Source organism: Capricornis sumatraensis, chromosome 2 (assembly GCF_032405125.1).
Source record: "Capricornis sumatraensis isolate serow.1 chromosome 2, serow.2, whole genome shotgun sequence".
Classification (NCBI taxonomy): domain Eukaryota; kingdom Metazoa; phylum Chordata; class Mammalia; order Artiodactyla; family Bovidae; genus Capricornis; species Capricornis sumatraensis.
The window spans coordinates 188,155,542-188,179,657 of NC_091070.1; the positions used below are offsets into that span (position 1 = coordinate 188,155,542).

Consider the following 24,116-nt stretch of genomic DNA (forward strand, 5'->3'; position numbering starts at 1 on the left):
ATGTTATGGAATAACTCGAACAAACTTTTTGGTCAACCCAGTACTTTAACCTGCTAGGAACAGTTTTAGACATCTGTCCTGTTGTCCATAAAATGACCATTTTTATATATGTTTTCAGTTCCTTTAAATTTAATTTTAAAATAGCCTCAGTGTATTCTTCTACATCTAAGAATCCAATTACCCTTCTGCTACAGTTCTTTATAGTGTTATCTCAGATGGCTGTTTTATCTGCCGCATGTCTATGTAGAATACAGGGAAGAATGCCAGAATGACTCGGACAAGTGTAGGGTGTTACTGCCATTCCAAAGAAAAATTCAGAACTGCTAGCGTCAGAATTTACCTCTTAGAGAACATGATATCTGGCAGGAGTTTGGTTGGAGAGTCTAGGTGAATAGAAAGAGCAAGATTTAGAGATACTTTTCTTCTGCCCCATTTCTCTTTCTCTCTTCCTCTGGGACTTCTATACTGTATAAATTGGTCTACTGATGGATAATAGCTCATAAATTCCTTAAGCTTTCTTCACTCTATTATTTTTGGTTGGTTTGTTTACTTCTCTGACGAGATGATTTCTAATGCCTTGTCTTCGAGTTCACTGATCCTTTCTGGATCTAGTCTGATGTTGAATCCCTCTACTGAAATTTTTCAGTTTATTTATAGTATTCTTCAGTTCCAAGATTTCTGTTTGGTACTCTAGTAATTTCTATCTCTTGGCTGCAATTCATGCATTTCTCCTGACCTCGATGAGCAGCTTTATGGTGGCTGGTTTGAATTCTCTATCAGGTAAATCACACATCAGTATCATTAGGGTTGATTTCTGGAGATTTAGCTTGTTCCTTCAGGACTCATTTCCCCATTTCTTCGTTTCTCTTGACTTATTGTATTGGTATCTTCACAGTGGAAAAAACAACCACTTCTTTCAGTCTTCACAGACTGGCCTCAAACAGGAGGAGGCCTTTGCTGATCAGCCCAGCCAGACTTAGGGCAACCTCTCAAACATTCAGGCCAGTCTGAATCTGTCTTTGGTCTTCGTGCTCCCCAGGCATCTAAAGTATTCTAGAGTCTATCCATGCCCTTAGATAGGTGTGACAGTGGCTAGTCCCTTGGGCAGCTCCTAGAAAGGTAGGAACATTACATGTGTGGTTCACCTCCTGCTGCCCCAGGACACTGGGATTTTTGTTGTTGTTGTTCATGTGATGTATAACATTGATTTATTTGTGGATATTGAAAAATCCTTGCATCCCTGGGATAAATCCCACTTGATCATGGTAAATGATCTTTTTAATGTATTGTGGGATTCAGTTTGCTAGTATTCTGTAGAGGATTTTTGTATCATGTTCATCAGTGACATTGGCCTGTAATTTTTGTGTATATGTGAGATCTTCACCTAGGTTTTGGTGTCAGGGTGATAAACTGGCCTTATAGAATGAATTAGGAAGTGTTCCTTCCTCTTCGGTTTTTGGGCATAGTTTCAGAAGTATAAGTGTTAACTCTTCTCTATGTTTTTGGTAGAATTCACCTGTGAAGCCCTCTAGTTCTGGACTTTTGTTTGTTGGGCGTTTTTAAATTATTAACTCAATTTCATTACTGGTAATATATTTTGTTTCTTCCTTGTTCAATCTTGGGAAATTGCATCTTTCTAAGAATTTGTTCATTTCTTCCAGGTTGTCTATTTTATTGGCATATAGTTGTTTGTAGTAGTCTCTTATGATCACTTGTATTTCTGTGATGTTGATTGTAGCTTCCCCTTTTTCATTTCTAATTTTATTGATTTGAGCCCTCTCCTCCCCTTTTTTCCCCTTGAGTCTGGCTAAAGGTTTATCAGTTTGTTAATTTTTTCAAAGAGCTAGCTCTTAGTTTCATTGATTCCCCACCTCCCCCCCCCCCCATTCTTTTTGTTTTGTTGCTGTTTCTTTCCTTCTACTAACTTTGGGTTTGGGGTTTTATTCCCCTTTCTCTGATTTCTTTATGTGTAAGTCAGAGTTGTTTATTTGAGAGTTTTCTTGTTTCTTGAGGTAAGTGTGTATCACTATAAATGGCCCTGTTAGAACTGCTTTTGCTGTGTCCCATAGGTTTTGGTTCATTGTATTTTCATTTTCACTTCTCTCTAGATATTTTTTGATTTCCTCTGTGATTCTTCAGTGATCCATTGGTTGTTTAGTAGCATAGTGTTAGACCTCTACTAAAAAAGTATACTTTTAAACAGTCAGAGAATTTAAAGAAGAAATCACAAGGGAAATTAATAAATATAGAGATGAATGAAAATGAAAACAATATACCCAAAGTTAGCTCTCAAATATACAACCTAACTTTACAACTTAGCTAGAAAAAGAATAGACTAAACTCAGAGCTAGTAGAAGGAAATTTTAAAAAGATTAGAGTGGGGATAAATTAAATAGAAAATAGAAAAACAACAGAGAAAAATCAACAAGACCAAAATTTTGTTCTCTGAAAAGATAAAATTGACAAATCATGAACTAGCTGGACTAATAAAAATATAAAGATGAGTCAGATTACTAAAATCAGAAATGAACTTGGGGACACTTTTACTGATTTTGTAGAAATAAAAAGATTATAATAGTGTGCTGTGAACAATTGTTTGCCCCAGTTTGGATAGCCTAGATGAGATAGACAAATTCCTAGAAACACGAAACCTACCAAGACTAGACCATGGAGTAATAGAAAATCTGAATGGACCCATAACTACTGGTGCCAGTGGCAAAGAACCTGCCTGCCATTGCAGGAGACGTAAGAGACACAGTTCGATCTCTGAACTAGGAAGATTCCCTGGAGGAGGGCATAGCAACCCACTCCAATATCCTTGCCCAGAAAATCCCATAGACAAAGGGTCCTGGTGGGCTACAGTCCATGGGGCCGCAAATAGTTGGACATGACTGAAGTGACTTAGTACACATAACTAGATTGAGTCAATGATCAGAATCTTCCGACAGAGTGAAGGCTTAGATCTGATAGCATCACTGATGGATTCTGCCAAATATTTAAAGAATTAATATCAGTACTTCTCAAATTTCCTAATAAGATTGAAGAGGAGGGAACACTTCCTTATCTGTGAAACCAGTGTAATTCTAATATCAAAGCCAGACAAAGACGAACTACAAGAAAAGAATATCCCATATGAACATCGGTGCAAAGATTCTCAAAAGAATACTAGCAAATAGAGTTCCAAAGCCTATTACAAGGATTATACACTGTGGCAAAATGAGATTTATCCCTGGAATGCAAGAATGGGTCAATATACAAAAATTAATCAATGATATGCTGTTATCAACAAAATGAAGGAAAAAAGCTGTGTGATTATCTTAATTGATACAGAAAAAACATTTGACAAAATTCAGCACCCTTTCATGATAAGGAACAGGCAACAAAATAGAGACAAAAAGAAAACTGTATCACTGCAATGAAAACCATACATGAAAAACACACAGTAGCAAAGACTGGAAACTTTTCCTTTAAGATCAAGAACAAGACAGGGATGCCCACTTTCACTTCCATTCAACTTAGGAGTAGTGGAACGTTTAGCCAGAGCAAGAAAAAGAAATAGAAAGCATCCAAATTAGAAAAGAAGAAGTAAAGTTATTTCTGTTTGCAGATGATATGATCATGTGTGTAGAAAATCCTAAAGACTCTACCAAAAAAGCTGTTTAATAAGTAGCAGACTACAAAATCAGCACACACAAACCAGTTGTATTTCTATTCATGAACAGTGAATAATCTAAAAAGGAAAACTACAAAAATAATTCCATTTGTAATAGCACCCATAAGAGTAAAAGACTTGGGAATTAACTAAGGAGGGAAAAGGCTTGTACGGTGAAAACTACAAAACATTTCTGGAACAACTTAAGATGTGAATGAATGGAAAAACATCCTGTGCTTAGGGATTGTGAAACCTAATATTGCTAAAATGTCAGTACCCAAACCAGTCTACAAATTCAGTGTGATCTCTGTGAAAATGCCAGTGATTTTTTTTTTTTTTTTTTTGAGAAATAGAAAAACCCAACCTAGAGACTTCCCTGGTGATCCAGTGGCTAAGAGTACACCTTTCCACTGCAGGGGTTTTAGATTCAGTCCCTGATCGGGGAGGTTCCACATGCCACATGGCATGGCCAGAAAAAGAAAAAAGAGAAAAACTTATCCCAAAATTCATATACAATCCTGAGGAACCGAATAGCCAAAACAACCTTGAAAAAGAACAAAACTTGAAGACTCATGTTTCCTGATTTCAAAACTTACTCTACAAGTGTGCAGTAATCCAAGCAGTGTGGTGGTAGTATGAAAGACTTATAGACCAGTAGAATAGAGTAGATAGCCCAGAATTAAACCGTCGTGCATATGGTCAAATGATTTTTTTGTCAAAAGTGGAAAATGGGTAAAGGACAATCTTTTCAGGAAATAATTCTTAAAAAAAAGGGGATCAGTTCAGTCATGTCCGACTCTCTGCGACCCTGTGGACTGCATCACACCAGGCTTCCCTGTCCATCACCAGCTCCTGGAGCTTACTCAGACTCATGTGCATCGAGTTGGTGGTGCCATCCAACCATCTCATCCTCTGTCGTCCCCTTTTCCTCTCGCCTTCAATCTTTCCCAGCATCAGGGTCTTTTCCAGTGAGTCAGTTCTTCACATAAGTATTGGAGTTTCAGCTTCAGCATCAGTCCTTCCAGTGAATATTCAGGACTGATTTCCTTTAGGATGAACTGGTTGGATCTCCTTGCAGTCCAAGGGACTCTCAAGAATCTTCTCCAACACCACAGTTCAAAAGCATCAATTCTTTATCACTCAGCTCTCTTCGTAGTCCGACTCTCACAACCATATATGACTACTGGAAAAACCATAGCTTTGACTGTATGGGCCTTTGTTGGTAAAGTAATGTCTCTGCTTTTTAATATGCTGTCTAGGCTTTTCATACCTTTTATTCCAAGGAGCAAGCGTGTTTTAATTTCATAGCTGCAGTCACCATCTGTAGTGATTTTGGAGCCTAAGAAAATAAAGTCTGTCACTGTTTCCATTGTTTTCCCATATATTTGTCATGAAGTGGCAAATGGGTTCAGATGCCATGATCTTACTTTACTGAATGTTGAGTTTTAAGCCAACTTTTTCACTCTCCTCTTTCACTTACATCAAGAGGCTCTTTAGTTCCTCTTCACTTTCTGCCAGAAGTGTGGTGTCATCTGCATATCTGAGGTTATTGATATTTCTCCCTGCAATCTTGATTCCAGCTTGTGCTTCATCGAATCCAGCATGAAGCATAATGTACTCTGCATATAAGTTAAATAATCAGGGTGACAGTATACAGCCTTGATGTATTCCTTTCCAAATTTGGAATCAGTCCATTGTTCCATGTCTAGTTCTAACTGTTGCTTCTTGACCTACATACAGATTTCTCCACAAAAGAGTGGAGCTGGACCTTTATTAACACTGTATACAAAAACTAACTCGGACCTAAGTGTAAGACCTAAAACAAAAACTCTTAGAAAAAAAGCACAGGGCAAAACCCTTCACAACATTGGTTTTGGTAATGATTTCTTAGATATAACTCCAAAGGTGCAATTGACAAGGGAAAAAGTAGACAAATTGGACTTCATGAAAATTTAAAAAAATTTCATCAAAAGACACCATTCACAGAGTGTTAGTTGCTCTGTTGTGTCCAGCTCTTTGTGACCCTGTGGGCTGTAGCCCGCCAGGCCCCTCTGTCTGTGGGATTTTCCAGGCTCAAATGCTGGAGTGGGTTGCCATTTCTTTCTTCAGGAGATCTTCCCAACCCAGGCATTGATCCTGGGACTCCTGCATTTCAAGCAGATTCTTTACCACCTGAGCCACCAGGGAAGCCCTATCCCCAGAGTAAAAAGAGACAACTCACAGAATGGGAGGAAATATTTGCAAATCATGTATCTGATAAGGGATTAACATCTGAATGTATAGAGAACTTCTAAAATTCAACAACAATAAAAACCTGATTCAAAAATGGGCAAAAGACTTGACTAGACGTTTCTCCAGAGAAGAACTATGTGAATTGCCAATGAGCACATGGAAAGATGTTCGACACCACTGATAATTAGGGAACTGCAAGTTAAAACTGCAGTGAGATACTACTTCACATTCATTAGCAAAGCTCTTATCAAAATAACATAAAATAACAGCCATTGGCGAGGATATGAAGAAATTGGATGGAAATGTAAAATGGTCCAGACACCATGGAAATGAAATGTTGGTTTCTGAAAAAATTTTAAAATAAAATTACCATATGATCCAGCAACTTCACTTATGGGTCTATTCCCTGGAAGATTGAAAGCTTGGTCTTAAAAAGATATTTGTACACCCATGTTCATAGCAACATTTTCCACAATAGCTAATGTGGAAGCACCCCAAGTACCCACTGACTGTTGAATGGATAAACAAAATGTGGTACATACATACAATGAGATATCATCCAGCCTTAAAAAGGCAGAAAATTCTGTAATATGCTATAATATGGATGAACCTAGAGGACATTATGCCCAGTGAAATGCCAGGTGTAAAAAGACAAATATTGTGTGATTCCACTTATTTGAGGTATTTTAAGAGTAGTTAAAGTCGTAAAGACAGGAATTGTAATAGTAGTTGCCTGGGGCTGAGCGGAGGGAAGAATGGAGGTTATTGTTTAATAGGTACAGAGTTTCAGTTTCACTAGATGAAAAGAGTTATGAGTCTAGTTATGGGTACAGATGACTGTACAACAGTGTGAATGTATTCAGTACCACTGAGCTGTATGCTTAAAAGTGGTTAAGATGGTCAAATTTGGTGTATGTATTTTACCACAATAAAAAAAGAATGGTGTTGCTTTAAACATTGACTAAAACTTACTTGAATTTCAGATTTTTTTCTTTCCATTTTCCGAGTATTTAAAAATGGCTTTAATGGTGTTTATTAAAAATGATGTGGCATAGATGTTGACTGTCTAAATTAGCATACAATGTTCTTTATTTGTCTTTTCGTGTATCACAGTTGCACTGTTTTAAGGCTGATAGCATATTAAGGCTTTTGATAGCACATTTTAGTCAATACAGTGTAATTTTAAAAATCTTTTTAATCAAAAGTAAAACTGGTTGGGAAATACAATATAATCACTTTTCTCCCAGACACTTTTTATAGGAAAAATAAGAAGTGTGAAAAAATTGAATAGGTTTATAATAATATTTACTAAATCGCCTTATGTAGGATTTAGAAAATAAATTTTAGTATAAAATTAATATACTTTAATACATTTCAGAAATAAAAGTCTTGCTCCTCCTCAACCATCAAACACCCCATTTATCTCTTAGGGTAGCTACTATTAATGTTTCTTAAATAGCTTTCCAGAAATGATCTATGAATAGGTAAGTATATGTTTATGAGTATATGATGCAATTGTACACACGCATACACAAAATCTATATACCCCATCTTTTTTTTTTAAAGATTCATTTTCTATAAGGTATTTTGAATGGCTTAAATATGTTCTTCAGTAAGTTCAAGGAAAAGTAGACAAATTGATGTGTACATTAAAACTATAACTGTCTTTAACAGAAAACAACAAAATTCTGTAAAGCAATTATCCTTCAACTAAAAAGTAAATAAATATAAAAAATACATTACTCATACATTCATAAATGTTCACTTCAAGTGGATTGACGAGGTAAATGTAAACAGATGTATTAAAAATAAATCATAGAGTAATATCTCTGATTTCAAACTTGTGAAATCCTTCTTAAGCATAAATACAATAAAAGAAATTTGTAAAGGAGAAAGTTAAGCTTTGGCCAAAAAAATATCAATAAATAAAACCTATAGGGTAGGTTTCAGTTCAGTTCAGTTGCTTAGTGTAGGTTTAATGTCCTTTAAAAAAGATTTCCAAGAGGGAATGACTGATTTTAAATGTAAATGCATGTTAATAGTAGGTGGAATCAAAGAGCATAAAAACATTAAATTTTTTCTGGAGTCAACACTTTAATCTTACATTCTAAAATGCAGAACCATTTTTGTAGTAAGATATAATGCAAATAAAATTGGAATTTCATATAAAAGTATAACTGTCTTTATTTGAGGTCTTCTAATTATTCCGGTGGTATAGATAAGTAAACTTTCTTTATTATAGTTTGTTAACAGATTAGATTTTAAAATCTTTTTATGAAAACCTAAAAAATTTTAATTTGTATGGAAGATTTTCGCCCTCAATATACGTTCTTAATATCCGTCATACTTCTTGGGAGTGGGATTATTGTGAACGTTGTATAGTGGGAAGGGCAAGGGAGGAGGATGCTTTACCATATTGTTTAGAGTTTTTTTTTTTTTTTTAAAGCAGTGAGCATATTCTACTTTTATTAAAATGATAATGGTAAATATTTTTAAGAAATGTAATGACATAAAGGTAATTTTAAAATAATGTCCTCATTACTAAGCTTACGTTGTGCTTTTATTAATTTTGGTTTTAGGCCTGTGTGGACGTCAGAGCCAGTTCAGTGTTTTGGCAGCAGATGGAATTTGCAGAAAGCCTCCATGGTCATCCCAAGTTGCCAGAATGGTTGTCTACACACCCTTCTCATGGCAATCGAGCTGAGCACTTGGATAGGCTTATACCTCAGGTGGGCTAACACTACATAAGGCAAGCCTTTATTGTTATGCTATCATTTATTTTTAATACTGTTACTTCTTGTGCCTTAAAAAAGAGCACTAGCCTGTCAACCATTTTTATTGCCATCAGTTTTCAAAGGATTTCACTGAAAAGTAAGAAATCCTGCTAGTCCACAAGTCCTGGTGAATAAATAGGTATGTATAGCTGACTTTTCATGACAGTCAAGGTTTAGCAACTTTTAGTATCATACTTTGTAGTTTTAACTGATTTGGTGAAAGTCTAAAAGTCAAGGTATGTTTTTCATCATACTGATCATAATCTTAGTGAATTAAGCTTATCATTAAAAATACCAGTTAATGAATTATGTGAAATTTTGGGTTGAGTATTAATTCCAGTAGTGATGCTGGAATTTGTTCTTCTTTTTTTTTTTTTAAGGAAAAAAAACCTTTCAGATTAGTTTGCTTTCTGGTTATTTCTCTCAAAAGATAGAATAAAGTATGTGCCATGTGCTCTTTTTTTTTCTTTGTAGAATTCATTAATGGATCAAGCTGAAACAGCTTTCTCCCAAGTAGCATTCACTCTCTTCTAAAAATCTTTTGATTTAACATATTCAGAATGTTTTCTGTGCTTTCCACATAGGTACAAAATGAATGTCAGTCATCTCTAAGGCAGCCTACATCCTCTCTTCTGCCTCACTTGCTTAAAAGCAGAATATTCGTTACCAGTTTAAGAATTAGTCTTGGGCTGACTGCTAAAGGGATAACACAACAGATACAGATATATTTATTATAAATGTCTCTTTAAATATGACTTCAAATTCAGAAGAACAAACATTGAGTACCCACTATAAGAAAGATGCAAAAGAAATGATACATAGTCTTGATATTTTAAGATGCTAAAATAAGTAAAAAATGATTCTTAATATAATAAGGAATATTATTTATCATAAAAAAGTAGAATACAATGTTATATATTATGAAGGAAGAATAACCTTATTACTTGGTGTAATAATAATAACCTTATTTTGGGGGTAAGCCTCTTATTTGTGGTAAGAAACTACCACAAGATTCATTCATTTATTCATGTGATCACCATTTATTAATATTCATTGCTAATGTACTGTTCTGTGTTGTATTGTGCCGGGGAGTGAGCAAGGAACAAAACAGCCTCTTGTTTTCTTAGCGCTAACATTCTAATTAAGGAATGCAAATAATAAACAAGCCAACAAACATACATATAGTATGTCAAGCAGTTATAAGCACGTTGCAGAAAAACAAAGCGGATGAAAGGTGGGAGAGAGGCCTGGGCAACAGAAGGTATACTAGTCAGTGTTTGTTTGTCAAGGAAGACCTTAATACACAGAATCTGGAAAGAAGCAGGGGAGCAAGTCCTGTGGATATCTGGAGGAAGAGTCTTCTAGGCTGAGGAAGCAGCTGATGCCCAGGACCGGAAGTGAGACTGTGCTTGCCTGGTATATTCAAGGAATAGCAAGACATTGGGGCTGAAAGGAGTAAGGGAGGGGAGAATGGTTGAGGTGTGAGGGGTCTTCTAAACCACTGTAAGGTCTTGATTCTTATTTCAAGTGATATGGGAAGCTAAGCAAGGGCTTTGAGCAGAGGAGGCTTGATCTGGCTCAAGTGTTTTATAGTGATCACTGGGTCTCTTTTGTGGACTATAGGGGAGCAAAGGTGGAATCAGGAAGCCTATTTAAGAGGCTCTTGCAGTAATCCTGGTAAGAGATGATGGAGGCAGAAGAGCGGGAGAGAAATGGTCGGATTTTGGATGTATTTTGAAAAGAATGATGACTGGATTTGTTGATATTTTGAGCTTACTTTATGCCTTTTATGAGCACTGGGTCAGCCAGACATAGGTTATTGAGACCTATCCTAAATACATTTCATTTATACTCTTAACTTTAAGGAAAAATACGTGAGAAAGAAAGAGCAGTGAAATTTACTTGATACAATGTGTAGTAGTTACTCACCTTGAGAGACAGCATGGGACTGGGAGAATCAGTTGCATAAGTAACTGATTTGTGTTGAAGAGCACTGACTCTGAGAGTCTTCTTAGTGGCACCCCAGACCCAGGAACCTCATACTACCCTGGGAGTGGCTTAACCTATCTCTAAATCCGTAATAACCGTATGGTTTTCTCTTAGAATTTCCTTTGCTTTTTGCTTAATGAAATTCTAAAAATACATGGTTTGCTTAAATTGGGTAATGAGTTCTACCTATCTTTTATCTGAAGCCGGTTGTAAATTCCAGGTTTTTGTTTCATCATCAGATACCTAAGGATCTTTAAAGAAGTAGTAAATGTTCTTTAGAAAAGTCTTTAAAATAATAATGAATTGAGTAGTGAGTACAAAAAAAAAAAAAAAAGAAAAAACGGTTGGAGAAACAGATATGTTCTTTGGAAGCCAGTGACGAAGAAAAAAATTAAGAGATATTTTTCTTCTAAAAATAAACTATTCTAGTTCAGAAGCTTAATTTGAAAACCTCATATCATTTCTTGTATTTTTCCCCCCAAGTGATTAAATTCAATTTGAAGGTAATAAAACTCTACTACAATATTGGGAGTAATTCAGTGGTTGAAGTGAAACTGATAGTACAAGAGTATATTGTTAATTAGAATACATAGTCATAATTCAGAGATAGGAATTCCCTACTATCATAGGTCTAATTTCTGTAATGAAAGAAAACGATTCCTCAGGCAATATATGGGATTATGTGAGTCTGTGTCCTCTTAGAGACTATGTTTTTTGGGTTAGATTTTCTTTAAGGTTTCTTTCCTACTAAAGTGAGGACTGTGTTGGGTTCCACCTAAAGCTCCTGTCCTTTGCCATTTCAGACAGTGATGTACCTCTAAAGGGTGGTTGGGAATATTGCACCAGTGTGCAGAGGTGTCTTGGTCAGAGATGAGGATTTCAAAATCACCAGGAAATGGTGGTAGTTAAAGTGGTGAGAGTGAGTGAGTTCACTTAGGAGGTAAGCAAAGGAAATGCTCCTGGACACTTAGGTGTGTTAGGTAGAGTCCATGCTTAATTGGCAGGAGGAAGAGCCTGTAGTAGATTAGGTTCATAGGAAGAGAAAAGACCAAGAAGGTCAGGAAAATGAGGTTCCTTGGTCCTCTGAGAATACAAATCTTGGTAACTTTGATGTTTTAAAATTTAAGTTATTAATGGTTGTATGTTTTTCTTTTTTATTGTTTTCCTGTAGATCATTACAGAAGTGTATTGCCTTACCATAGCATATTAATGTTTATGATGTTTTAAATCTATATTTGATGCCTTTTTCAACAAATATTTATTACCTCTTACGTGCTAGATTATAGGTATTGTAGGTGTTGTGACCAAAATAGACAAAACCGCCTGCCCTCAGGAAGTTTATTTGGCAGTAAAGGGTGAGAGACAGTGAATAGAATAAGTTAGTAATATACAGAACAAATCACCAATATATTGTATGTTAGTCAGTAAGAAGTGTAAGGGAGGGACATAAAGAAGGAGGAATTGTGTATTATCTTGGGCTGCCATAACAAAATCCATAGACTTGGTAGCTTAAGCAACAGAAATTAATTCATTCACAGATTTGAAGACTAAAAGTACAAGATCAGGGTTCTGCCTTAAGCAGCAGAAATACACTTTTCTCAATTCTGAGGGCTGGAAGTTCAATAATAAGGCTCTGGCCAGCTCAGTTTCTGGTGAGGTCTCTCTCCGTGTCTTGTATATAGCTGTCTTCTTGCTGTGTCCCGCATGGTATAGAAAGAGTGATTGCTGTTTGTGTCTCTTCCTCTTAGGAGGCACTGTTCCATCACAAGGGTCATACCCTCATGACCTCATCTAAACGTTACCTCCCAGAGGCCGCATCTCTAAATACCATCACATTGGGAATTAGAGGCTCAACATATGCATTCCCGGATGACACAGTTCATTCCATAGCAGATAGGTCATGTGTGAGCAGAGGTAGTCATGGTTGCTGGAACAGCTGTGTGAATTGGGGTTGGGTCAGAGAAGGTTTCACTGGGAAGAAGGTATTTGAAGGAAGACTTGAAATAAGGGAAAGAGTGAGTCATGTGGCTTCCTGGGAGGAGGAGCTGTCCAGGCAGAGGGAATAGTAAGTACAAGTCCTTGAGCAGGAGTGAGCCAGCTATGTTTGAGGACCAGCAAAGAAACCAGTGTAGCCACTTGGGGTTAAACGAGGGAAGGTGGAGGAAGCAGGTTTTATAGGCCACTGAAAAAAAAAAAGGTGGGGAGCTAGGTTTTGCTCAGAGACAGAGCAGCAGTGGGGGCTTCCCTGATGGCTCAGTGATACAGAGTCTGCCTGCAGTGCAGGAGTTGTAGGGGACTCGGGTTCCATCCCTGGGTCAGAAAGATCCCCTGGAGGAGGGCGTAGCAACACACTCCAGTATTCTTGCCTGAGAATTCCACGGACTGAGGAGCCTGGTGGGCTACAGTCAGTAGGGTCACAGAGAGTCAGACATGACTGGAGAGAGCCTCAGTGGAGTGTTTTGAGCTGAGGACTAGAGGAGTAACAGGATCTGTGTTGTATTTGCAAAGAGTGTGATCTACAGCTCCTACAAAACAGGATGATCATGTAATTTTGGAGTGTTTTAGTTTAGTAGATTGTTCAGAAAATAAGCCAGTTCCTTTTTGTGTTCAGTTTCTAAATCAAGCCTCCAAATTGGAAAAAAATATCCTTGCTTTTTTAAAAAATGTGAATGCTTAGATAATGCATGTGTAAATGCCTTTAGTTAAATATAGTCCTGTGATCCACTAGTATTTAAAAAGGATAAATAAAGAGTTATAGTAATGATATTATTTGTAGTTAATGATACAGTATGTTATAATTTTATTTACTTGAAATGATCAGTTAAATTTAGGAAACACATACCCCACATATTCCGTTACCATAACAACTTGGGTGAAAAATTGAAGAACAGATGTTATATCAACCTGTTGATGTTTAATAGTATAACAATTTTAAAATTAAATTCAAATTTTAAATTTATATATACCATACATAGTCCTTGAAAGAGATATCTTATTTAATTTTTTTCTGTAAGTATCATTATACTATATGAATAGATGTTAATAAGAAAAACTGTATAATAACCTGGGGTTGAAATTTACTTGAAGGATTTATTTGACAACTGAAAGCATTTATACTAAATTTTTTTATATTTCTTCTCTCACCAACTCTCTGTCATCCTTTCCTTGGCATGGGGAAGGGGATAGAGAATAATAGAGTATATAGGGAAAGCATTTAATTTGGAATTACTAGTTGTTTGGGGTTACGTTATTATAATTTTGAAAAGGATTTATTTTTTAATACTCTTAGAACTTTCCATGTCAGCTTTATTTGTAAACTGTTTTTTAAATCTTGAGTTTCAAATTTACTACATTTAATTTTTAGGTACAAGAATCACTCAGTGGCAGACCATAAATGCATTCATTTTAATCTCATTTTATTTCAGATTCTTTAAACTTTCAGGAAGCTGGGGGTTTTAACTCACGTGTAAATCATTCTTACATATTTATAATTGGACAAAGTAAATGCATAAATCATTAATATTATACGTCTCATAAGGAGAAAATATGAGGGTGTTTAACATTGAAGTGAAATGTCGTTGTTGGCCAATGTACACAAACATACTGTTCACCTTACAGAATTTCATTTTGTCTGACATGAAGAGTGTTGAGGAGAAGGCAAATATCATAGCAGCTACTGTAATTGAATTGGCCTCTGAATCATATAAAACCAGTAAGCCTGACAGTACCATTGTCTAAAACCTTAAAAAAATATTGTGCATTTGATGTGTATCTACTTGAGGCTGAAATGAATGGGCTATTAGAAAAAAATTGCTTTTGGGAGGAAAGGGGAGAAAAGTAATGATATTTTTAGAAAAACATGTTTAAAAAAATGGAGGTGATTTTTTTTTTCCCCTTGAAATGTCTTGGTTTCTATTTTCAAAGGAGGCTTTTAGCCTAACCATGAGGCTTCTTTGGTGTTAATTTTTTTCCTGTTCTCTTTCCTTTTTCTTTTTTGAACTTAGTTTATTTTTTATGCATATGTAATTGCTGTTTTACTTGATATGTAATACCAGATACAGTTCATTTCCTTTTCTGTGGACAAGTATCATTTACAGTGTTTAAAGTTTTCCACAACTTACAGTGTGGTAAAATAGCTCTAAGGCCATGAAAGACAGAGATAATACCCAAGGATGCACTTGGCAGGACCCCAAATGATCTTTTACTACCCATTTCACATTCTTTCACAGTTTTTCTCTTTGTTTCCTGTTGTCTTCTGTTAACCTTTCAAGTAGACCCCAGATCAGATCGTCCTGTCAGACTAATAAAAAACAAGTTTTCTGGGTATTTTTAAGTAGCCACACATGGTATTGTGTTTTCTGTTGTATTTCCTGTTCCTTGAAGTGGTAACCTTCTTATTCTCATTATTTTCTCTTAAATTTGTTTCTAGTGAGTTTTAGCACTGAGGTTATTGATACTAAAATTTCAGGTCTTTTGAAAAGTATATGCTTACCTTCAGAAATTAAGGAAGAGAGTTGGAAATTCAGAGGATGTAAAGGGACTGCTTTCATATTTCAGGGAAAACATTTAAACCTCTCATGAGCCATTTAGAATTAAAAGATATTGATGCAAAATCAAGGTTGAAGTTACAGAAGTGTAAAAATGACAAAGGAAAAGTGAAGATAGAAAAAAAAAAGGTTTTTTTTTTTTTAAGAAAAGATTTTTAGTTTTATTTTTGATGGTAAAAATGTTAAAACATATATAAAGATAGAGAATAATTTAAATAACTTAATGAACCCCCATTTTCACTCACATTCAGTAGTATTAACTTTTCATACATTTGCTTCATTTGCCCCTTTTCTTATTTCTTTACCCTGAAGTATTTTAATGCAGAACTTACAACATGAGGGCTTTCCCTCCTAATACTTCACTGTGCATTTTAGAAAGTAGTACTGTTTTCTTCTGTAATCATACCATCATCATAGCTAAGAAAATTAAGTAATTTCCCCTTAATAAAGTTAAATATCCTTTATATACTCAAATATGGCCCCCAAATATAGTTCTATAATTAGTTTATTCAAATCATGATCCAGCAAATCCATATAGCATTTCCCTGCTTCGTCCCTTAAGTCTGTGATTTTAGAACAGTCTCCCTGCCCTTTGTTTTGTTTGTTTCTAAACATGTTATGGATGTGTTGAATAAATTTAGACCCACATTCTAGATTTATCTGATTGTTTCTTTGTGGCCTTGACCAGCTTCTTTCTCTGTATGCTTATAAGTGGAAGTTAACTTTTGGCAAGAATAGTTTATAGGGGGTGCAGTTATACTTCATATGCCTTCACATCAGGAGTCTTTTAATCTGGCTGCTCCATGTCCAGTGATGTCACATTTGATCAGGGGGTCTGGAGGGTGATACCATAACCCCTCCTTTGGGAATGTGGTTTTCCCTCTCATAGCCAGCAAATGATTGTGAGGTGGTGATATGGCACTCTGCCAAAGATCCAGTTCTTCAGCAACCTGAGAAGTGTTTTTAATTGAAGAAATATCCTCCTCTCTCTCAAAAGGCTAAGCTGATGGTGTCTTCAGAAAGTGAAAGTGTTAGTCGCTTCAGTCGTGTTCGACTCTTTGCGACTTTATGGACTGGAGCCCACCAGGCTCCTCTGTCCACGGAATTCTCCAGGCAAGAATACGAGAGTGGATAGGTAGCCATTTCCTTCTCCAGGGCCTATTCCCAACTTAGGGATCAAACCCAGGTCTCCTGCATTGCAGGCAGATTCTTTACTGTCTGAGCCAGCAGGTAAGCCCCGTGTGTCTTTAGGAGGAATCTGCCTATGCAGAACAGTGAAGAAGGAACTCAGAACAGCCAAGTCAGCTCTAATGGAACAAAAGATGTTGCAGGCACATTTTTCTCCTATTGAAGAGTAGATTTAAGACGTAGGTAGGAGAATTTTTTTTTCTTTTAAATCACAATGATGATGAGTACATAAGAGTTGAAAGGAAGGTTGGTCACAGATAATTGTATTGATATTTAATAAATAGGTAGTGTCTGAGAGTCTTCCACTAATAATACCATGAAGATCTTCATCTCAACTAAATCTAGCATTAACGACAAAAACCAAAGCCCCCCAAATGCCCATTTTCCTCAAATAAGATAAGCTTTAAATAATAGAAAAACTAAAAAAAAAAAAAAAAAAAAAAAAACCAAATCTCAAATCTCAAGCTAATTTAAAAAATTAACTTCATCAGAGATGCTTCCCTGGTGGCTCAAGTGGTAAATAGTCTGCCTGCCAATGCAGAGGACTTGGGTTTGATCCCTGGGGCAGGAAGATCCCCTAGAGGAGGAAATGGCAACTCACTCCAGTATTCTTGCCTGGGAAATCCCATGGACAGAGGAGCCTGGAGTGCTGCAGTCCATGGGGTCACAAAAGAGTTGGACACAACTTAGCTAGTGAGCATATGCAGAGGCAGCACCATGTAAAGCTGCATGATAAGGCTGATTCAGCTACATGGAAAGAATGACTTTACAAATGTAAGACACACCCACTTCAAAAAGTTTCTTTACTTGTGAATACTGCAGAGCAGCTATTGCAAAGAGCAGAATTGATGCTCCAGAGCAAAGACTTATTGATGCTCGGAGATAGAGCGACATACATAGCACATCCAAATTAGAACATCCGAAGCTAAAAAAGGTGTTTAAAAATGGAAGCGTATTGAAGACACAAGGAAATCCAAGCTGCATATAACAGTGATAAGGGTCATTTGTTTTGTCTTTCGACAAGACAAAAGACATTTCTTTAACTTGTTTCTGTGTCACATTTTTAATTTAGATAACGTTTCTCAGGATGAGTTTTTAGAAGAATCCCAGAGCATCATGCAAGAGAAACCTGACGTGAACAGACCTAGATACATACATTTATCAAATGTTTGCCCTTCATTGCAAAGACAGGCTTTTACAAGATGCCATGGTATAAAGAGAAATTTTAAAAACACTTAAAGAGACTTTGGATCTTACTTTTCAGACTTTGGAGAAGTGTAAGAGTTTAGAGGGGAATGGAACAAAACCAACCGAACAAAAGCCAGTGGATTGAATACATTTTGCTGTGGTATCTAGCCAAACCAACTTTTCTTGCTTTTAAGATAGTGTGTGCTCACTCAGTCGTGTCTGACTCTTTTTGACTCCATAGATTGTAGCCTACCGGGCTCCACTGTCCATGGAATTTTCCAGGCAAGAATACTGGAGTGGGTTGCACTTTCCTACTCCATGGGATCTTCCTGACCCAGGGATCAAATCCACATGTCCTGCATTGACAGACAGATTCCCTACCACTGCACTACCTGGGAAACCCCTTTTATGATGAAAGATCCCTTAATAAATGAAACACATGCAACAAAGTGTCAGTGAAGTACTCAGTAGCAGTAGTGAACTTTCCAAATCCACTGATGCTTGAGAATTAGATAAAATATATAGTTTAGCTTGCTATTTAGCAATATATAGGATTGTGATTATAGCTTGCACCCTGCTCTTCTTAGAAAACCAGAGATCACGTAAAGAAATTAACAGAGAATTGAGTTGAATAGTACAAAAATAAGATTTAATGGACATTATAAATTAAATGCTTGGAAATGAATGTTTATTTTCTTCTTTACTGCATGCGTGCTTAGTTGCTCCAGTTGTGTCCAATTCTTTGCAACCCTGTGGACTCCAGCCCACCAGGCTCCTCTGTCCAAGGGGTTCTCCAGGCAAGAATACTGCAGTGGGTAGCCATTCCCTTCTTCTCCAGAGGATCTTCTCAACCCAGGGATGAGGTGGATTCTTTGTCATCTGAGCCACCGGGGAAGCCCTGGTGGCTTCCCAGGTAGTGCTAGTAGTAAAGAGCCTGCCTTCCAATACAAGAGACATAAAGAGATGTGAGAAGGAAACTGAGATAGCAGTCTCTCCTGGATGTTTAATGAATGTTTTATGTATTTGTGTGGAAGATCACACCTCTTTCCCTCTTGGCCTAAGAAAGGGAAACTTTCTCCTTCCCTCCTTCCACTATAAGATACTTTAATGGTAAGTATTTAACACTGAGCCCAGGATTTCAAAGTAGTTCATATCATAACACCAATTTAGATAAAACACCTGGCACAGGGCAAGACACATAGAAAATGAATGGTGAATGTTAGTTTCTTTCACTCCTAGTGGAAATCTTTAGGCTGGCTAATCCCATATTTAATGCTAGGTCTTCCATGGGGTTCTTAGAGCTGTATATTCTTATGTGAATACATTCCTGCGTTCTCTTAGGCGGTAAAAACTCTGAAGAATGTTTTTCCTATGACATTTATCATAATGATTTATTCATAGCTTGTGTTCTATAAATGTTTGTTTAAAATTCAGCCCGCATTTATTAAGTACTATTATGTGCAGTGCATGGATTTAAATACAGAAAACAAAGTAAGGGAAAAAGCATATTCTAGTTACATAGTAGGAAAGCATTGCTTCCTTCAAGAGAGGAAGGCATATTAAATAAGATAGATTTGAGTTTATAAAAAATAAAAAGTGTTGATACCACAAAGCATAATAAAATAAGTGTGGAAAGGAAAGTGAAAAAAAGAATGTTTTACCAACATATGTGATAAAAATCTTACTATGCAAAACAGATGAAGACTTGATGAAAATATATGTGGTCTGTAACAGGATTCTGCTTGATAGGTAGAGGAGAAAAACAGTTGACGTGTGAAGAAATACTAATATAAACCTTTATGAAGTATATATAGTTTTTCCAGCAGTTAAGGAAATGTAGCTCAGATGTTGCTGAAGTTCGTTTTGTTCAGTAAAGGATTACTCAGGAAACATAATGTGCAAAAAAAAGAAAGAAAAACCATTAGTACATGTAATGCAGAAGTATAAAAAACGAAACAACAAAACTGGGTTCTAATTCCTTTTTTCTAAACCTTTTTGCTTTTCCATGTGCTGTGCTGTGCTAAGTGGCTTCAGTCATATCTGACTCTTTGAGGCCCCTTAGACTGTAGCCTGCCAGGCGCCTCTGTCCATGGGATTCTGCAGGCAAGAATATTGGAGTGGGTTGCCATGCCCTTCTCCAGGAGATCTTCCCAATCCAGGATCAAACCTCATCTCTTACGTCTCCTGCATTGGCAAACGGGTTCTTTACCACTAGTGCCGCCTTGGATTACTTCCATGCCAGCTTTTGAAAAAGATAGTTTTGTTTTTAAGACACATCTTAGGTTCATAACAAAATTGAATGGAAGGTACAATTTCCCATCTACCTCTTGCTTCCATGTGGGCACATCCTCTCCCTCTATCAAAATCCTGCACCAGAGTGGTACATTTGTTACAGTAGATGAACGTACATGGCCACCATTATTATAGCCAAAGTCCACAGTTTACATTAGGGTTCACTCTTAGTTGTACATTTGGTGGTGTTTTGACAAATGTATAATGACATGTATTTATCCTTATAGTACTACATAGTGTAGGTTTCATTACCCTAAAAATACTCTTTGCTCTCTTCATCCTTGTCTCCCTCCTGCCCCCTAACAAACAAGGATCTTTTTAGTGTCTCCATAGTTTTGCATTTTTCTGAATGTCACATATATAACTGGAATCACACACTATGTAGCCTTTACAGATTGGCTTTTTCTTCCCCTCTTAAAAACACACATTTAAGGTTTCTCTATGGCTTTTTATGGCTTGAAGATTTTTCTTATTGGTGCTGAATAATATTCTGTTGTCTGCTTGTTCACCTACCAAAGGGCATCCTGGTTGCTTCCAAGCTCTGGCAATTACAAGTAAGTAAACAAATAGTAGGCAGTGTTTTGTTTCCTCTCTAGGGTTCAGTTTTCTTCTCTGTAAAATTTAACGCATGATTTCTAAGAATTCTGAGGTTTGAAATTATGTGGTTATCTAGATAGAAATCATGCACTCTTAAATGGATTAGGTCAGATATGATTGTATGCTGATGACATTATAAGGTGATAAACCCTTCCTGGTGAAAGCAGTCTGGTCCTGTATCACAAAAATTACACTCTGTTCTTATGCTTTTGATCAGATCATTTTATTTTGGGGTATTTCCCTTCCCAACTGGAGGTTAGAAAATAACATCTTTTTTTTTTTTTAAACAAAGATTTTCATAGCAGGGTAACTTATAAAAGCCACATAAAACAAAACTATGGAAACTATTCACAAGCCCAGTAATGGGGAAATGCAAAGTGAATTGCTTGAGGGCAGGGATCATGCCTGTTTGTTCTGATTCGGGTGTACCTAGCACTTGACTCAGTATTGTGTTCTAGGTTTCTGTTGAAGGCAAAAGTGTTGAGTAGAGTAAGGGAAAGAGAAGAGCTTTTACTGAATATAAAAGACTATTGGAGATGGTATTCTCTTCTCTTTGTTCGCTTTTTCACATCTCTCATTGTTAAACTCAGTTGTACCACCTGTTACCTGCTGAACCCCACGCTAGGGCCTTTACTGACACCTGGGAAGGCCTTGGGCTTCTCACTTGGGAAGGAACATCAGCCTGGTTATAAAGGAGTTAAAGCAAGAGTAGTATGTCCCAGGTTTGCCAGGACAGTCTCAGTTTGTGCCTGATGTCTTGGTGTAAATCTTACTTAAATAGCATTTCCTTTCACTCTCAAAGGTATCCTTGTTTGGACAGTAGGTCACCATTTGGCTGAGGGTCTGAATTTCTGTTTACTTTAGTGCTGTAGCTGGGAAACATTGTTTTTCTTTTTTCAGTTCAGTTTAACAAACATTTACTTAACGCTGAGTACATATCACATTCTGTCATATTGTGAGATACAAAGAAAATTCAGACAAGACCTCTGTCACCAAAGAATTTCACTTCAGTGCTTTTTCCTCTTTATTTTGGTAACTCACAGCCTCATTCAGAGTCAGAGTCCTAGACCCAAGCTCTTGCCCTGGCCTCAGCCATTTAAAAAGACCCTTTTCTGACTTGCCTCTGGTTGTATGCCCTCCTCTCCTGTGAGACCTAAGGGAATAGTCCCTTTTAAGAACCTATGCTGTCATCATTTGGGATAGTGGAATTCCTCACCCAGATCCTTTGGAGTCTGTTTCCGGGGCCTGTGTGGACCTCTTCCCTTGGACACGTGCACACAAGGTTCTTCGTAGTGCCAGGTGGGCAGTGGTGGGAGAAGGGAGTGGACAGCAGGCCAGTGGCAGCAGCCAGGGTAGGCTCCCTGTAACCTTACAGTGAAATTCAAGGATGCTAATTTTGTGTTTGGCCATCATCGTCATTTTGATTGTCTGTTCCTCAGAGTAGAACAGAACATTTTTGTGTAGTCATTTTAGATATTTAAATATATGGTGTCTGAGCCTCCGTTTGCATTCTTGCCATGGACCCCACAGATGTCAGAAGCAGGTGCCTTCAGAGGAAGACCCAGATCCCTTCCCTGACCCATGAGATCCCGCACGATCTGCACCTGCCACATACCCACTCTGCTGCAGCTGTCCTGGCTTCCTCACTGTCTGGAACATGACTCTCCCATCTCAGGTTCTGGCACTCACTGCTGCATTTTGGAATTTTCTTCTTCTGGATACCTGAGTTACTTCTTCCCTCAGGTCCTGTCCTCTAGGTCTTCCCTCCACCCCTCCAGGTCATTATTTTATCAGTGAGACCTAATGAAATGTTCAGTTCAGTTCAGTCTCTCAGTCATGTCCCACCCCTAGCGACCCCATGGACTACAGCACGCTAGGCCTCCCTGTCCATCACCAACTCCCGGAGCTTACACAAACTCATGTCCTTCGAGTTGGAGATGCCATTTAGCCCTCATCTTCTATTGTCCCCTTCTCCTCCTGCCTTCAACCTTTCCCAGTGTCAGAGTTTTCTCCAGTGAGTCACTTCTTTGCATCAGGTGGCCAAAGTACTGGAGTTTCAGCTTCAGCATCAGTTCTTCCAATGAACATTCAGGACTGATTTTATTTAGGATTGACTGGTTGGATCTCCTTGCAGTCCAAGGGATTCTCAAGAGTCTTCAACACCACAGTTCAAAAGCATCAATTCTTTGGCACTCAGCTTTTTTTTTATAGTCCAACTCTTATATGGAAAAACCATAGCTTTGACTAGACAGACCTTTGTTGGCAAAGTAATGTCTCTGCTTTTTAATATTCTGTCTAGCTTGGTCATAACTTTTCTTCCAAGGAGCAATCATCTTTTAATTTCATGGCTGCCATCACCATCTGCAGTGATTTTGAAGCCCCCCCAAAGAAAGTCTGTCACTATTTCCATTGTTTCCCCATCTATTTGGCCATGGAGTGATGGGAGTAGATGCCATGATCTTAGTTTTCTGAAAGTTGAGTTTTAAGCCAACTTTTTCACTCTCTTTCACTTTCATCAAGAGGCTCTTCTGTTCTTTTTCGTTTTCTGCCATAAGTGTGGTGTCATCTGCATATCTGAGGTTATTGGTATTTCTCCCAGCAGTCTTGATTCCAGCTTATGCTTCATCCAGGCCAGCATTTGGCTTGATGTACTCAGTATATAAGTTAAATAAGCAGGGTAACGATATATAGCCTTGATGAACTCCTTTCCTGATTTAGAACCAGTCTGTTGTTCCATATCCAGTTCTAACAGTTGCTTCTTGACCTGCATGCAGATTTCTCAGGAGATAGGTAAGGTGGTCTGGCATCCCCAACTCTTTCAGAATTTTCCAGTTTCTTATGATCCACACAGTCAAAGGCTTTGCTGCAGTCAATAAAACAGAAGTAGAAGGTTTTCTGGAACTCTCTTGCTTTTTCTATGATCCAACAGATGTTGGCAATTTGACCTCTGGTTCCTCTGCCTTTTCTAAAACCAGCTTGAACATTTGGATATTCACAGTTCACGTACTGTTGAAGCCTGGCTTGGAGAATTTTGAGCATTACTTTACTAGCATGTGAGATGAGTGCAATTGTGCAGTAGTTTGAGCATTCTTTGATATTGCCTTTCTTTGGGATTGGAATAAAACTAACCTTTTCCAGTCCTGTGGCCACTGCTGAGTTTTCCAAATTTGCTGGCATATTGAGTGTAGCACTTTCACAGGATTATCTTTTAGGGTTTGAAATAGCTCCACTGGAATTCCATCACCTCCACTAGCTTTGTTTGTAGTAATGCTTCCTAAGTAAGGCCCACTTGACTTCACATTCCAGGATGTCTGTCTCTAGGTGAGTGATCACACCACTGTGGTTATCTGGGTCATGAAGATCTTTTTTTGTATAGTTCATATGTTTATTCTTGCCATCTCTTGTTAATATCTTCTGCTTCTGTTAGGTCCATATCATTTCTGTCCTTTATTGTGCCCATCTTTGTATGAAAAGTTCCCTTGGTATCTCTTATTTTCTTGAAGAGATCTCTAGTCTTTTTCATTTTATTGTTTTCTTCTGTTTCTTTGCATTGGTCACTCAGGAAGGCTTTCTTATCTCTCCTTGCTATTCTTTGGAATTCTGCATTCAAATGGGTATATCTTTCCTTTTCTCCTTTGCCTTTAGCTTCTCTTCTTT

The 24,116-nt window shown here is 37.3% G+C and overlaps 1 protein-coding gene across 2 annotated transcripts in view; it reads left to right on the plus strand.

Annotated features, from left to right (window-relative positions):
• OMA1 (OMA1 zinc metallopeptidase) overlaps positions 1-24,116 on the plus strand; it is a 61,599-nt gene that overhangs the window by 35,198 nt on the left and 2,285 nt on the right. For both annotated transcript variants that reach the window (XM_068965772.1, XM_068965773.1), the window contains exon 8: positions 8,464-8,613. In XM_068965772.1, the coding sequence (XP_068821873.1) occupies positions 8,464-8,613 (150 nt within the window). The remainder of the gene's footprint in view (positions 1-8,463; positions 8,614-24,116) is intronic.